The sequence below is a fragment of the Bufo bufo genome, chromosome 3, assembly GCF_905171765.1.
Source record: "Bufo bufo chromosome 3, aBufBuf1.1, whole genome shotgun sequence".
In the NCBI taxonomy this organism is placed as follows: Eukaryota; Metazoa; Chordata; class Amphibia; order Anura; family Bufonidae; genus Bufo; species Bufo bufo.
Window position 1 is genome coordinate 509,276 of NC_053391.1, and position 16,954 is coordinate 526,229.

Sequence of the window (16,954 nt, forward strand, 5' to 3'; positions counted from 1 at the left end):
TTACATGTTTTACAGGGGCTACCACCACATTTGGTGAAACCCCTATAACTCAACCAGGTGTTTATCTTGTTGATGTTCCTTTTGGATGAGAATAGTGAGGGTGACGGTGTTGGACAGAGTTGGAGCCGTCCTTGACACTATATGACATCCAGATTTTAATGCATCATATAATATCTCATCGTCATATAGAATTGGCAAACAGCTATTCACTATATTCCGTATTTTACCAAATTGTTTGCTGAATGTTAAAGTCAAGGTAGGGATAGAGTCCCGCTCCCCGCCGCCGTGATCATTCCCACCAATCACCAGATTTTTTCTGTGCTTTGATCCGTCCTTACAACCAAAGAGCGTATGAAATCTAGTTTTCTGTAATGCTATATTTTTGCCTCCTATGGAGCATCCAATCTGGATAACTTCAATTTTTTTAACCTCCTATCAATCATAGAACATTCTTCTTCAAAGGAAGAAGTGGAGCTGCAGTTTCTCAGGGCCCGGATATATTCACCCACATTAGTAACATCTAAAATTTACCTTTAGAACTTGGAAGGCCTTCCTTGCCTTTATGGAAGGCAAAGGTTATCAAAATTCCCTTACAAATGTTCCAGTTATTCTAGATTTCCAAGTGGGGTTGAACAAGGGCCTCAAACCCTCTACTCTCCAAAGTGCAAATATCGGCCTTAAGTATCTTTCTGGACTCAAGACTGGCAGAGCAACCTTTAGTCAAACGTTTTTAAGGGTGCAGTCAGAATCTTGCCTACCATATGCTCTACCGTCCCGACCTGTGACTTAAATCTAGTTCTTACAGCCTTAATGGAGTTACCATTCCATAACCCTATGAAACTCCTGTCACTTAAGACCGCCTTCCTTCTAGCCATAACAACTGCTAGAAGGATTGGTGAAATCCAGGCTTTCTCTAGTCGTCCACCATATCTGAGAATTTTGGCTGATCGTATAGTCCTGAAGCATTGCCCATCCTTCCTTCCGAAAGTGGCTTCAAAATTCCAATGCAATCTCGAAGTTGTGCCGCCATCCTTCTGTTCTTCACCTTCCACCGACCGGGAGAGGCATTTCCACAATCTGGATGTAAGACGTTGCTTACTATGTTACCTGGAGAGAACAAAGCAGTTCAGGAAGTCGGACCATCTCCTTCTTCAGTTCCAGGGTCCTAATAAGGGCCTAGCAGCCAAGAAGCCTACCATTGATCGATGGATAAGAGATATTATCTTTGTTATACAAACAAGAACCTTGTTTCCCCAGTGGGACTCGAGGCCCCCTCGACTCGAGCCTCCTGGGCAGAAAATGCTGCCATATCAATTGAACAGATCTGCAAAGCGGCTGCCTGGGCTAATCTTATGACATTTTTTGATCACTACAGGCTGGATGTGACTCATAACCAGAATTTGTCCTTTGGGCGTAGAGTTCTTTCAGCAACAGTCTCACCCTAAGTTGTGTTTCATTCTGTTATTCCTCCTGTCAGTGCCGTTCGGGAGGGCGCCGAGGAAAAGGGTTAATTACTTTTACCGGTATTTGGATGTTCCATTAGCCTCCTCAACGGCACTGGGGTTTCCCCCCCCCCCCCCTATTTTCTGGTGAAGTATAATTACCTGGTTTCATTGTATTCTGGTCATTTAATAGATTTTTTTTTTTTTTCTTGCCTCATTTCCGGGTCCTTTGTTACTAACTGGCTTAGGTTAGGAGAGGAGGCCTTTTAAATCTGGAGCTCCAGAGGTGTTTTCTGTCCAGGGGCGGGGAGCACCCTACTGTCAGTGCCGTTGGGGAGGCTAATGGAAAATCCAGTCACTGATGAGAGTAATTAACCCTTTCTTGCAGGGTAATACTGCCACCGATTGCCCGATGAATGAGCAAACACTTGTTCATCGGCCAATTGTGATTTTTAAACACTTAAAAAATCGTTTGCCAATGGCAGATGGCGCTGTCTAATTACGATCTGCCGTCGGCAAACCACTGGACAGCCTGGGGACGAGCGATGGCATAGCGATTACTCCTTCCTGGAGGAGATCGCTGCATGTAATAGCAGTAGTCTCCTCCATTAGCGAGCAGGTGATTTCCAGGAGGGAACGCATCCCTGCTGACAATCGCTTGCCCAATCGGCCTGTGTAATATAGGCTTAAGAAGTAGCGCCTATTATTAGGCTTAGTGGTCTGTGCGAAAAAACTGCAGAATTTATGGTTTTTGGTTAAATGTAGATATTGACCTGGGAAATTAAAAATAACCTCACCAAAAATTTAAAAAAAACTTGTTTAACATCAAAATGTGCTTTAAACAATAGGTCATTTTCTGATGACACATTTCCTTTAAGTTCTCGGTCATCTCTCTTAACAAGGCCCTTTTCTCCCGCTTACTTGATTTGGTGGCGGCAGCTAGCTCTAGGAATTCTGTTTAAGACTTGTGGAGGCCACTGTGCTCTTGGGAATTTTTAATGCAGCAGAATTTTTTTATTTTACCATTCTCCAGATCTGTGTCTCGACACAATCCTGTCTCTGAGCTCTACAGGCAGTTCTCTCCTCCTCATGGCTGGGTTTTTGCTCTGTCATCTGTGAGACCTTATATAATCAGGTCCAATCCAATCGCCTGAATTTACCACAGGTGTATCCAATCAAGATGCAGAACATATCAGAGATGATCCAGAGGAATGAGAGGCCCCACAGCTAAATGTCAAGTGTCATTGCAAGGGGCTGAATACTTATGTCCATGTGAAATTTAAGTTTTTTCTTTATAAAAAATTTGCAGAAATGTCTAAGATTCTGCTTTTACTTTTCAATTATGGAGGATTGAGATCATATTGATGGGGAAAACATTGATGAAAAGGTGAAAGGCTCTGAAGACTGTGGGGGGGGGGAATTTATCATGAGTAGACAGTCGTGTTGCAGTACTTTGCGCCACATTTATCAAATGTCACAGGTTGGTTGATAAATTTGTCTTGTCCTTAAACCTAACACTTTTGTCTAGAAAAGCTACTGCCGTTTTCCTACTCCCCTCCTCCTGCAGTGAGATTGCAACTATTCTGCACTTTTTTAAAAAAGTCGCAATGATAAATCAGGAGTGAAACTCATTAACCACACCCACTTTTCCACCCATAATACAAAACTGAAGTGAGTGGTGTAAAAATGCAAAAAGTCGCAAATTTTTGCGCAAACGCTTAAAATTCAGAACAAATGAGTGCAAAAAGTCACAAAAGCCTAATTTTGCGACTTTTTGACTCCAGAATTTTGGAGTGAAGGCTTTGATAAGTCGGGGCCTTTGAGTGCATTGTATCAGAGAAACAACTGGGGTGAGCGGATTTATGTTTGTACTGTGGGAAAACCTACACCCAAATCTCCCACCTGATTTCTCAAAGAACACACACAGGAGATTCTGTAGCTGTGGATATTGTGGTTTGGTGTGAACTCTACCCCTGTCGGGCACCAGGGGTTTACCTGGAGTTGTATACATAGATGAAAATATAGTAAGAATTTTACCCCAACCTCAGATCTTTACACCCATCAGAAGATCCACATCGAGGAAGGGCCCTTTACTTGGAATCAGTGTGGAAAAAGCTTGAAAGCAAACGCCTGTTTACCCAAAGGTTTTCTAGAATTGGCCAATCTTTAGCCACATTAGAAAAAATAATCCTCAAATATTGGAATGTCTCACAATGAAGACATGGAGAATTGATGTGAAGATTGCGGGATAAATGGGAAGACTACAACCACCTCATTCGATGGCAAACCAATATGTTTTCTTCATTCAGTGACTGCCCCATCAAACCCAGTTTTAGGGGAAGCTAATATATGCCCCCCAAAATAATGTAAATCTTGTCGAGAGCGGCAATAAACCGCTGACAATACAGATGCAGCAAAAGTCTTCCCGTTCTTCTGCCATTGAGATTTACGGAGGGTTTAAATGATTTTTCACTTCATTCTGCTGCTCTGTGGTCAGTGATTTCCATCCTTTACATAGTCAGAGTTGTATTAATGGTGCCTTCGTGCGTCCACCTCTGTATAATAGGGCTGTTTGAGAATCGAGGAAATGATCTGTTCTTCTCATCGTGAACCCCATCATACCTGACCATGGCTTGTGTCTGGTATCCACGTGAATAGCTGCAATACTAAAGAAAGGCCATGCTCGGGAGGGCTCTGTTTAAGCCTCTTCACTTGAGCAAGTTTGATTTCTTGCTTTTAACTTTAGTTGTATTTGTTTTAAACTTGTTAGTTTAGACTATATTGAATTACCTCGTATACTATTCAAGGCCTCAACTGGTAATCTGAATAATACTCCCTCGACAAAGGCCATCAAGCACAACTGATACTCGCTGAACTGAAGGGCTGGAGATATAATAGTAGTTGTCTCCATCAGGTGTAAGGGCTGAAGGGCAGTGATTCAAAAGTAATGAAACATGAGAAGCATGACCCTTAACTTTTTGTCTTACACATTTAATCTACATTTTTGATCAATCAGTAAAATTTCATGTACAGATTATTATTCTCTTTTTACGATTTTCTCTTTCATTAGAAAACATATCCATTATTCAGATCAAGCGGGAAGCATCTCCAAGCGACCTCCAACCACAAGCCAGTACTAAGGACATCGATGTCAGTCCTGAGACTTCCTGTGTGGAACCAGCACTCCAGGGCTTAAGCAGAAATCATGGGAAACCAGCAAAGGCATCAAATGGAAGCAGAGCACCCAAAGTTAGTAAGCCGCTTGACGTGACAAGGGCATATGTGCCCAGCCAGGACACGGAATACAGCGAAGAGACTTTAAAAACACAACGCTCTATAGCCATCACCAAATCATATTGGGGTCGATATGATACAAATGCTTCTGCTAAGAAGCCATTTCAGTGTCTGAGATGTGAAAAGAGCTTTAACTGTAGATCCCACCTCATTATGCATCATCGAGTGCACACCCGAGAGAGGCCCTACGTGTGTGAGTGTGGGAAGGCGTTCACTCAGAGCTCTAACCTATTCCGACATCAACGAGGCCATCGACATCACAGAATGCAGCTCCATGGGCAGAATTATTCATGCCCTCAGTGTAACAAGGAGTTTCCCGACCTGTCAATACTTCTTACTCATCAAAGGACCCATCACAGTGCAGAAGACGGACTTGTGGGTGCTGTGGAGACATGTGACTCCAAAATAGGATAAATGGAAGGAGATGAGCACTAGTCTCTTAGAACGGCTTCAAGGGTTACTTTTTTAATAACTGTAGAAGACTAATGATCTGTAATAAAAGCTGTGATCACATCCTTTTATACTAATCGTCTGGTGTTTTGCTTCTTAGTTAAATATTTTTAATAAATGGGTCAGGACCATTCAAAATAGAAAAATAAGAACCTTGTCATATAGTGATTATGACCTTAAAGACCTCAAGCAATTGATTCTGGGTCGCTACCCCTGAAGACTTCAGCTTGTTCTGGATGAGGACAAAGAACTATACAAACACTGAGATCTGTGTGTGAACAGTAACCAGCAGAACCTAGAGGGCTGATCCCAGCTTCATCAGGTGGCCTTCAGCAGTAGATGGAAACCTGTCCACTGGTAAGGGACGGCCACCTCTTCTTGGAGTCCGGTACTGCAGCAAATCCTTATTCATAAATGAAGGACACAGCAATGGTTTTTTCTCTGCACTTCAAAAGGAAACTTTTTTTTATTGTCCTGCACTGACATGCAGTAGGATTTTTATTTTATTTTTTGGGTGGGGGGGGGGGATTGTATTTTTAAATGCCACAGTTTTGGGGGTACACAATCATATAAACTTTAATAAAATTTTAGGGGTGACAGCATGAAAAAAAAAACAGCAATTCACACTTTGTATTTTTGGCTTGTTTTTATGGCATTCAACAGGTGGGAAGCTCCCCCTCTACTACATATCGGCTACTTGTCATAGTCCGATACGGAATCTTCCATGTGATATAGAACGCCTTCAGCTTCCCCAGACGTCCTTTATGAATCAAAAATAGTATGCTCTTCCAGATATCCATCTGTCTTCTACAAACATCTAGTGACTGCTTGGCTTCTACGTGTAGAACTGAGTCGATCTAATGGGCACAGGTTTGGAATCTGGGGCCCATAATGCATCTCACATTATAGGCCATATTATAGTGGCGTACATGGGGCCACATTGTGCACCCACTTTATCCTGCATAACATTCTACTCCGTCTTCTGCCCTGGGCCTCAGCCTGGAAAGTCTATTACTCAAAGATAATTCACCCCATCTTTCATTTTAAACAGCTTCTGGTTCTTCCTTCAAAATTGCTGGAGTGTAATATAAAGCATGCTAAAAACATGGAAGTAATATTATTTGCTCCATTTACAGTGGAGTATCTGTCACTGAACACTTGGAAATCCTCCAGTATCTAGAATACGCTAAAAGTGAATATTTCAACAAACTTAAATCCCCCCATTTTCCAGAATTCTGCTTACTTGAAAACTAGAAAGCAGCACTGATGATTATAAAGGAAACTGAAAAAAAAACCATCAGATATTTATGTCCAGACTTGATGGCCCTTAAAGGGGTTATCCGGTAATTAATATTGATGACCTAACCTCAGGATAGGTCATCAATATCAGATTGTTGGGGGTCCAACACCCAGGACTCCTTCCGGTCAGCTGTTAGAAGAGGCCAGTGCCCCATGAGGGCCGCAGCACTTCCTAGGCCATGTGATATCACTGTACATCGGTCACATGGCCTAGTTGCATCTCAGACCCCTTGAAGTGATAGGGGATGAGCTGCAATACCAAGCACTGCCACTGTGCTATGTATGGCGGTGTGCTTGGAGAGATGTCGGGAGCTGGCTGCGCTCACCAGAGCTCCGGTGAGTGCAGTGGCTGCCTGTAACAGTTGATGGACAAGGTTCGCATTGACCCCCACTGATCTGGTAATAATGACCTATACCGAGAGGTCATAATATTACTGGACAACCCTTTTAAAGAGTGCCAAAGCCTTTAAAGAAGACATGAAGGGGCAGGCAGGACTGTTCAGTGCTCTACCCCTTCAGCTTTCATCAGCACTGCTAGCAGCACTCTGCCCCTTCACCTTCCATCAGCACTGCTCAGAGCACTCTGTCCCTTCAGCTTTCATCAGCACAGTTTGGAGCGCTGTTCCCCTTCAGCTTTCATCAGCACAGTTTGGAGCGCTGTTCCCCTTCAGCTTTCATCAGCACAGTTTGGAGTGCACTGCCCCTTCAGCTTTCATCAGCACAGTTTGGAGCGCTGTTCCCCTTCAGCTTTCATCAGCACAGTTTGGAGCGTTGTTCCCCTTCAGCTTTCATCAGCACTGCTAGCAGCACTCTGCCCCTTCACCTTCCATCAGCACTGCTCAGAGCACTCTGTCCCTTCAGCTTTCATCAGCACAGTTTGGAGCGCTGTTCCCCTTCAGCTTTCATCAGCACAGTTTGGAGCGCTGTTCCCCTTCAGCTTTCATCAGCACAGTTTGGAGTGCACTGCCCCTTCAGCTTTCATCAGCACAGTTTGGAGCGCTGTTCCCCTTCAGCTTTCATCAGCACAGTTTGGAGCGCTGTTCCCCTTCAGCTTTCATCAGCACAGTTTGGAGCGCTGTTCCCCTTCAGCTTTCATCAGCACAGTTTGGAGTGCACTGCCCCTTCAGCTTTCATCAGCACAGTTTGGAGCACTCTGCCCTTTCAGCTTTCATCAGCACAGTTTGGAGTGCACTGCCCCTTCAGCTTTCATCAGCACAGTTTGGAGCACCCTGTCCCTTCAGCTTTCATCAGCACAGTTTGGAGCGCTGTTCCCCTTCAGCTTTCATCAGCACAGTTTGGAGCGCTGTTCCCCTTCAGCTTTCATCAGCACAGTTTGGAGCGCTGTTCCCCTTCAGCTTTCATCAGCACAGTTTGGAGCTCTCTGCCCTTTCAGCTTTCATCAGCACAGTTTGGAGTGCTCTGTCCCTTCAGCTTTCATCAGCACATTTTGGAGCGCTGTGCTCCTTCAGCTTTCATCAGCACAGTTTGGAGCGCTGTTCCCCTTCAGCTTTCATCAGCACAGTTTGGAGCACTCTGCCCTTTCAGCTTTCATCAGCACTGCTCGCAGCGCTCTTCACCTTCCATCAGCACTCACTGCTCAGACTGCTTTGTCCCTTCAGCTTTCATCAGCACTGCTCAGAGCACTCTGCCCCTTTCAGCTTTCATCAGCACAGTTTGGAGCGCTGTGCCCCTTGAGCTTTCCTCAACCCCTTTCAGACCACTCTACCCCTTCAGCTTTCATCAGCACAGTTTACAGTGCTCTGCCCCTTTAGCTTTCATCTGCACTGCTCAGAGTGCTCTGTCCCATCAGCTTTCATCTGCACTGCTCAGAGTGCTCTGTCCCATCAGCTTTCATCTGCACTGCTCAGAGTGCTCTGTCCCATCAGCTTTCATCTACACTGCTCAGAGTGCTCTGTCCCATCAGCTTTCGTTGGCACAGTTTGGAGCACTCTGCCTCTTCAGCTTTCATCAGCACAATTCAGAGTGCTCTGTCCCATCAGCTTTCGTTGGCCAGAGCACTCTACCCCTTCAGCTTTCATCAGCACAGTTTGGAGCGCTGTGCCCCTTCAGCTTTCATCAACCCCTTTCAGACCACTCTACCCCTTCAGCTTTCATCTGTACTTCTCAGAGCACTCTACCCCTTCAGCTTTCATCAGCACAGTTTACAGTGCTCTGCCCCTTTAGCTTTCATCTGCACTGCTCAGAGTGCTCTGTCCCATCAGCTTTCATCTGCACTGCTCAGAGTGCTCTGTCTCATCAGCTTTCGTTGGCACAGTTTGGAGCACTCTGCCTCTTCAGCTTTCATCAGCACAATTCAGAGTGCTCTGTCCCATCAGCTTTCGTTGGCCAGAGCACTCTACCCCTTCAGCTTTCATCATCACAGTTTGGAGCACTGTTCCGCTTCAGCTTTCGTTGGCACAGTTTGGAGCACTCTGCCTCTTCAGCTTTCATCAGCACAATTCAGAGTGCTCTACCCCTTCAGCTTACCTCTATGGGCGTTATCTTTGCAGTCCCCTGGTTTTCACCCTTTAATCCCTATACAAGGAGCGGTGCAGGGGGCCACATGCCGCTATCTCTATAGACCCAGAAGTTGGCAGCTAACGCACTGGGGTCAGACACCCCGGCGAAGCACAGAGGGGACAGCTAAAAGGGATAGTTGACAGGCCAAGGACAGAGCAGGCAGACACGGGTCACAGGCAGGGGTGCACCTAGCCTTTCTGCTGCCCGAGGCGAAAACTGAAATGGCACTAAAAGCCTATTAGAGGAAATGGTGGACCAAAAAGAATTAATCGTTTTGCTGTGGATGAAGACATGACATATATAGGTTTTTATACCACTGCTTGTACACAATAAGTAAACTTTAATGAATCATTTATTTTTGTGTGATAACCTTTATTTTCCGGTGGGGGGGGGGGGCTTTGTGAGGGGCTGTTCCTTGCAGGACAAGCTGCACTTTTCATTGGTACCACACTATTTGAACATGCAATAACTTACATACTGTGGTGTATTATGTCTGTCTGTGTAACGCTGGCAGGCACTCTGGCTTAGCTTAGCCTAATAGGGGTAGCAAGTTGTCAGATTTATGGGTTATTAAGGTCTTGGCTTCCATAGTAATCTATCTACACCCCATGATTGCATCTGGAGAGTTTGATGGGGTGGGCGAGGTATTAGAACCCTATACTCAGGAGGGGCATGACTAAGCACCTACCTGGTCTTCACTAGAGCCTCTGATGGTGAGAATAGACTTGGGCCGTTTGGAGTGGCAGCTGACAATTATCTTGAGCAGAAGCCTCTTTCAGAGCTCCTCTGGTCTCCTCCCAGATTTTAGAGAACTCTCTTAAAGTTGCATCCACTGCAGGGGTACCAGACGTAGAAGACACCAGGAGCGGGATGTTAGGTTGTTTACCGTAAACAACAAGAAATTGTGATTTCTTTTAAGACTCACTGACATGGTTATTATACGAAAACTCAGCCCAAGGTAATAACTCGACCTAGTCATCATGATGGAGGTTGGTGAAATGTCGCAAAATATTATCAGGATTTGATTGACACGTTTCACTTGACCATTTGACTGCGGATGATAAGCTGAAGAGAAATCCAGAGACACATTCAAAAGATTACAAAGAGCTCTCCAGAACTTAGACGTGAACTGCACACCTCTATCTGACACAATACGGTGGGAAAACCATGGAGGTGAAAAACATGTTCAATACATTTTTTACCAGCTGAGGAGCAGAAGGAAGACCAGGCAGAGGGACAAAGTGCGCCATTTTGGAGAAACGATCCACCACAAACCAGAACACCCAGAGGACAAGGGTAGATCAGCAATAAAATCCATGGCTATCTGTTGCCAAGGAGCCTCAGTAAGAGGCCCGCTGGACGTTGCTTGGAGGTTTTATACTGTGCACATGACGGACAGGCAGCGACAATCTCTTGGATGTCATGGATGGCCACCAGTACCGTTGAGCAATGAATTTGAAAGTCTTTTGTTGTCTGGCATGACCTGCAATTTATGAGGAATGACCCCAGACTAGAACTTGCTTCCTGAGGTTCTGCGCAACAAAAGGCTTTCCGGGACGAAATCTCAGACAACTTGACAGGACAAACAGCAATTTTCCTCTAATTGTCGATGGTGCGCTGTAATCTCGCGCATGCGCCCTGTATCCACTGGTCAGTGCCTGCGAGCAAAGGGCGCAGACAGCTGGCGCATGCGCGTTTCGTTTGCTGAGGTTGCTGCCAGGACACCGCGCGGGCGCTGACCAGTGGATCCAGGGCGCATGCGTGAGATTACGGAGTTTAAAATACAAATTTTGGAACACTTAAGTGATATTAGAAACAAACTAAATAAACCGTTAGTGAGACCTATTCAGTTGCAGCATGATGGCAATATGGGCGGTATTTCCTTCTCAATGGTTGAGGTTGTTCGCACATCAATCAGAGGAGGAAATATTGATCAGATATTAAAACAAAAGGAATCACGTTGGATATAGCGATTAAACCGTTTCACCCGCGGGATTAAACGAGGACATTGACTTTGCATGCTTCATTTAAAAACTGGCCTGTTAATATTGGACACAATGGGGGAGTATCAGTGGAGCCCTAAGTTATCGTGGGGCCCCCTTTTTTTGTGTGCAAGGAAACTGTAACTACCTCCATATTCTAGTTGAACCCCTTTCAGATAAGGTATTGTATAATACTCTGCCCTGTTAATAAAAAGTAACCTTCTATATACGTTTTCCTTTAGAATTAATCGTGTTATTATATTCTTTTTTCCGCGCCCTACTTTTTCTTTTGCGTGCCTATATCTCTGGTATGTAAAGAGGGCTGTTTAGAATAGAATTTGACCGCTATAGTATTAATTATTAATTAATGACAATCACAGTTTTTTAGTTTTTTTTTATAAAGTTGCTGTTGTTGCCCCATAGTACAGACAGCCAGAGCAATGGAATGGATCGCTATGTGCGTCATAACGTCACGTGATGTCGATGTGCGAGCCAACGACGTGACACAACACAGAGAGGCGGCCTCCTTATAAAAAGCGCGCTGAGACACCAGACGCCGATCTATACCGGGGACCACAGGCTGCAGCCCTCATACAGCGCCACATGGGTCCCCTTGGACTCTCGAGGTGCCACCAGTGTATATGTTGGGGCAGCGATTTTCCCACAAGAGCCCCTTACATGTATACATTGCTACAAATGCACAAGTATTTGTGTGTGAGTAGGCTGGTGTGGCCAGGCTCAATATTTATATTGGTTTACCAATATTTGAGACTCATTGAAGATATATAGGAGATTATTTGGCGCTTTCAAGGGGGATTTCTGGTAATGTTGACATGACCATATAAGGGATAAGTATCCTACACCATTGGCCGTCGACACTTATGCCGGATATATGACACCTTATTCCAACCGGTGGTCACACTCCACCCTATTATTATTAGTTTTTTTTGTTCTGTAATGAACCACATTTCTTGAATCAACCTATACGGGCACACTCCCATTTGGATTTTGTCCCCTGATGAGCTGGTGCCTGCCTAACGGGGCATAAGTGGATTTATCTGTTATAAATTTTTTTTTTTTACTAAAGGTGCATACAATTGGAATATATGAAAGGATTACAGTATAGTAAGGTGTGACTAAAGGACTGTGACCTGGACTGGATTACTGGTAACAATTCACTAGTATCTGGTACTCTGGTATGATGGTATTTCTTTTCTGTGTCAGGGACTTACTAGGGTAACTAGGAGGTTCCAGACACTAGATCGCCCCTATCGGGGCGGCTATTCCGTCCGTAGGCAGGGACCCAATAGTAAGAGGGAGAGGAATAGGGATAATTACTTTCTCCTCTTCTATATAAGAATTGAGTTCCCTATGTCTTATAGGAAGTGGTATCATTTTTTTACGCTTTAGTGGTGTTGGTCTGTGATACTTAGGAATTTCAAAGTCACTTAATTCATTTAAGAAATACGTTGACTGCATTTTCTTAATTTTCTTGTCAATAATGAGAGGAAAGTCATACAGTCAGGTCCATAAATATTGGGACATGGACACAATTCTAACATTTTTGGCTCCATACACCACCACAATGGATGTGGAATGAAACGGACAAGATGTGCTTTACCTGCAGACTGTCAGCTGTAGTGTGAGGGGATTTACATCCAAATCAGGTGAACGGTGCAGGAATTACAGCAGTTTGCATATGTGCCTCCCACTTGTGAAGGGACCAGAAGTAATGGGACAATTGTCTTCTCAGCTGTTCCATGGCCGGTGTGTGTTATTCTCTCATTATCCCAATTACAATGAGCAGATAAAAGGTCCAGAGGTCATTTCCAGGCTGCTATTTGCATTTGGAATCTGTTGCTGTCAACTCTGAAGATGAGATCCAAAGAGCTGTCACTATCAGTGAAGCAAGCCATCATTAGGCTGAAAAAACACAACAAACCCATCAGAGAGATAGCAAAAACATTAGGCGCGGCCAAAACAACTGTTTGGAACATTCTTAAAAAGAAGGAATGCACCGGTGAGCTCAGCAACACCAAAAGACCCGGAAGACCACGGAAAATAAGAATGAGAGCAGAGCCATGCTGGAGACTAAGAATCAGAGTGGAGGCATGCTGGGGACTAAGAATCAGAGTGGAGCCATGCTGGGGACTAAGAATCAGAGTGGAGCCATGCTGGGGACTAAGAATCAGAGTGGAGCCATGCTGGGGACTAAGAATGAGAGCAGAGCCATGCTGGGGACTAAGAATGAGAGCAGAGCCATGCTGGAGACTAATAATCAGAATGGAGGCATGCTGGGGACTAAGAATCAGAATGGAGGCATGCTGGGGACTAAGAATGAGAGCAGAGCCATGCTAGAGACTAAGAATCAGAGCGGAGGCATGCTGGAGACTAATAATCAGAATGGAGGCATGCTGGGGACTAAGAATGAAAGCAGAGCCATGCTGGAGACTAATAATCAGAATGGAGGCATGCTGGGGACTAAGAATCAGAATGGAGGCATGCTGGGGACTAAGAATCAGAGTGGAGGCATGCTGGAGACTAAGAATCAGAGTGGAGCCATGCTGGAGACTAAAAATCAGAATGGAGGCATGCTGGGGACTAAGAATGAGAGCAGAGCCATGCTGGAGACTAAGAATCAGAATGGAGGCATGCTGGGGACTAAGAATGAGAGCAGAGCCATGCTGGAGACTAAGAATCAGAGCGGAGCCATGCTGGGGACTAAGAATCAGAGTGGAGCCATGCTGGGGACTAAGAATCAGAGTGGAGCCATGCTGGGGACTAAGAATGAGAGTGGAGCTGTGCTGGTGACTAAGAATAAGTGAGGAGACATGGTAGGGACTAAGAATCAGAATGGAGGCATGCTGGGGACTAAGAATGAGAGTGGAGCTGTGCTGGTGACTAAGAATAAGTGAGGAGACATGGTAGGGACTAATAATCAGAATGGAGGCATGCTGGGGACTAAGAATGAGAGGAGATCCATGCTGGGGACTAATAATCAGAATGGAGCCATGCTGGAGACTAAGAATCAGAGCGGAGCCATGCTGGGGACTAAGAATCAGAGCGGAGCCATGCTGGGGACTAAGAATCAGAGTGGAGCCATGCTGGGGACTAAGAATCAGAGTGGAGCCATGCTGGAGACTAAGAATCAGAGTGGAGCCATGCTGGGGACTAAGAATCAGAGTGGAGCCATGCTGGGGACTAAGAATCAGAGTGGAGCTGTGCTGGGGACTAAGAATAAGTGAGGAGACATGGTAGGGACTAATAATCAGAATGGAGGCATGCTGGGGACTAAGAATGAAAGCACAGCCATGCTGGGGAATAGGAATGAGAGCAGATCCATGCTGGGGACTAATAATCAGAGTGGAGCCATGCTGGGGAATAAGAATGAGAGCAGATCCATGCTGGGGACTAATAATCAGAGTGGAGCCATGCTGGGGACTAATAATCAGAGTGGAGCCATGCTGGGGAATAAGAATGAGAGCAGATCCATGCTGGGGACTAATAATCAGAGTGGAGCCATGCTGGGGACTAAGAATCAGAGTGGAGCCATGCTGGGGACTAAGAATCAGAGTGGAGCCATGCTGGGGACTAAGAATCAGAGTGGAGCCATGCTGGGGACTAAGAATCAGAGTGGAGCCATGCTGGGGACTAAGAATCAGAGTGGAGCCATGCTGGGGACTAAGAATCAGAGTGGCGCCATGCTGGGGACTAAGAATCAGAGTGGCGCCATGCTGGGGACTAAGAATCAGAGTAGAGCCATGCTGGGGACTAAGAATCAGAGTGGAGCCATGCTGGGGACTAAGAATCAGAGTGGAGCCATGCTGGGGACTAAGAATCAGAGTGGAGCCATGCTGGGGACTAAGAATCAGAGTGGCGCCATGCTGGGGACTAAGAATGAGAGTAGATCCATGCTGGAGACTAAGAATGAGAGCAGATCCATGCTGGGGACTAAGAATCAGAGCGGAGCCATGCTGGGGACTAAGAATGAGAGTGGAGCCATGCTGGGGACTAAGAATCAGAGTGGAGCCATGCTGGGGACTAAGAATCAGAGTGGCGCCATGCTGGGGACTAAGAATCAGAGTGGAGCCATGCTGGGGACTAAGAATCAGAGTGGAGCCATGCTGGGGACTAAGAATCAGAGTGGAGCCATGCTGGGGACTAAGAATCAGAGTGGAGCCATGCTGGGGACTAAGAATCAGAGTGGAGCCATGCTGGGGACTAAGAATGAGAGTAGAGCCATGCTGGGGACTAAGAATGAGAGTAGAGCCATGCTGGGGACTAAGAATCAGAGTGGAGCCATGCTGGGGACTAAGAATGAGAGTGGAGGCATGCTGGGGACTAAGAATCAGAGTGGAGCTGTGCTGGGGCCTAAGAATCAGAGTGGAGCCATGCTGGGGACTAAGAATGAGAGCGGAGGTGTGCTGGGGACTAAGAATAAGTGAGGAGACATGGTAGGGACTAATAATGAGAGAGAAGCCATGCAGGGAGAAGAGGATAATTTCAGGTGGTCTTAAATATGTTTCAGTGCAAATGTTTTGCTCCACCACAGAGGTTAGGTGTGTATTGATGGAGTCTGTGCCCCACACTATCTTTGATTTTCCATTTGGATATGGCACATTTAGTGACATAAATGACAGATTTACTGGAACTGTATATCTCAAAGAACAGCAGATTTTGTGACGTACTTGACGTAATGCTGAACCACATCAGCCAAACTGTGAGGATAAAACTAAACCCAAAGATCATCTTCATCTGGAAACAAAATGGCAAGCGTTGTGGAAGGCGCTGAAGGAATCATCCTAGTAAATTGTTCTGTGACCACACATGTCTCCTCCAAGATTATAATCACAACCTGCATCTGGAGTAACCTCTGAAGACAGTGTCCACTGACACAAAGGCTTTATCAGAACAGGCCCCCAAGCCGTAGACTGGGACAGTGACCATTCACAGATCGTGCAGTGTTGTGGGCTGATGCTAAGGGTAGGTAGGTCAACCTCCAGTTGGAGGAACTGCCAATGCAAGGTTGTTGATGTGACAAATGCTGGTACCTACCTACAATCGGGAGATAGTGAATAGTGTTTGTACCAGCATACGCTACGAAAGTGAGATGTGCACACACCGTAAATGAACTGACTGAGCATTTCTGGCATCTGAAGGGAGAAATCTAAGGTTATTAAATATCGAGTGACGTGAGGTGACTATTTCCACAGATCTCCTGTATATGGCCGGTGGCATACATGAATATAGGAGACATCTCCACAACCCAATGTTTCTAGGGGCTCTGAATGTTGTCTATACCAGAAATAATGGGGTTGAGCCTTATCGAAAATTCCCTTTTGTGGCCTTTTCCCATCTGGGATGTGCGGGTTTACCTACCCGCGGTTCTGTATTCATGTGCTTATAGGGCTCTGGAACAGTTCTTGTAATATTCTAACTAGTAAAACGCGCTGAAAAGGCAGTTTTAATCTTCTTCGCACCGAATAGAAATAAATCTGTTGAAGTCAAGGAGGCTGGTGCTTTACTCCTCCGAATCACGGCTTCCCTGTCCGTCCCTGCAGCTTGACTGATGGAGTCTGCATGGGATCTAATGAGACATTTCCTGCCTGAGAGACAGGGTCACTCAAGATGCCGGGGCGGGCGCGGGTAGGCTGGAACAGACTCCTTTCAATATGGTAGGAAGAAGATTTAAAGTGCATTTTTAGGGCGTTTACCATTTAGAATACAAGAACTGCTTCCAGAGCCCCATAAGCGCATGAATGAGGCTGTCGAGAGGTCAGGTCTTCTGTAAGGATAAGGTCTGACCAGTGGGTTGTGGCATTGATAAGGATTGTGAACACCAAGCCTCTACGCAGATTTTCTGGAGTGCTACCACTTTTTATTTTAGCGTATTAAGATGTAATTAGATTTTATAAATTATTAAAACTTCCCTCTTAAAAGTTTATAAAGAATCCAAAGAGTTTCAAG

The 16,954-nt window shown here is 45.4% G+C and overlaps 2 protein-coding genes across 4 annotated transcripts in view; both read left to right on the top strand.

Annotated features, from left to right (window-relative positions):
• Positions 1-5,257, top strand: part of LOC120994269 (zinc finger protein 211-like) — a 53,179-nt gene extending 47,922 nt beyond the window's left edge. The window contains exon 6 of the mRNA XM_040422710.1: positions 4,513-5,257. Within this exon, the coding sequence (XP_040278644.1) occupies positions 4,513-5,150 (638 nt within the window). The 3' untranslated portion in view covers positions 5,151-5,257. The remainder of the gene's footprint in view (positions 1-4,512) is intronic.
• Positions 1-16,954, top strand: part of UBASH3A (ubiquitin associated and SH3 domain containing A) — a 698,439-nt gene that overhangs the window by 453,277 nt on the left and 228,208 nt on the right. The gene's annotated exons all lie outside the window — the stretch shown is intronic.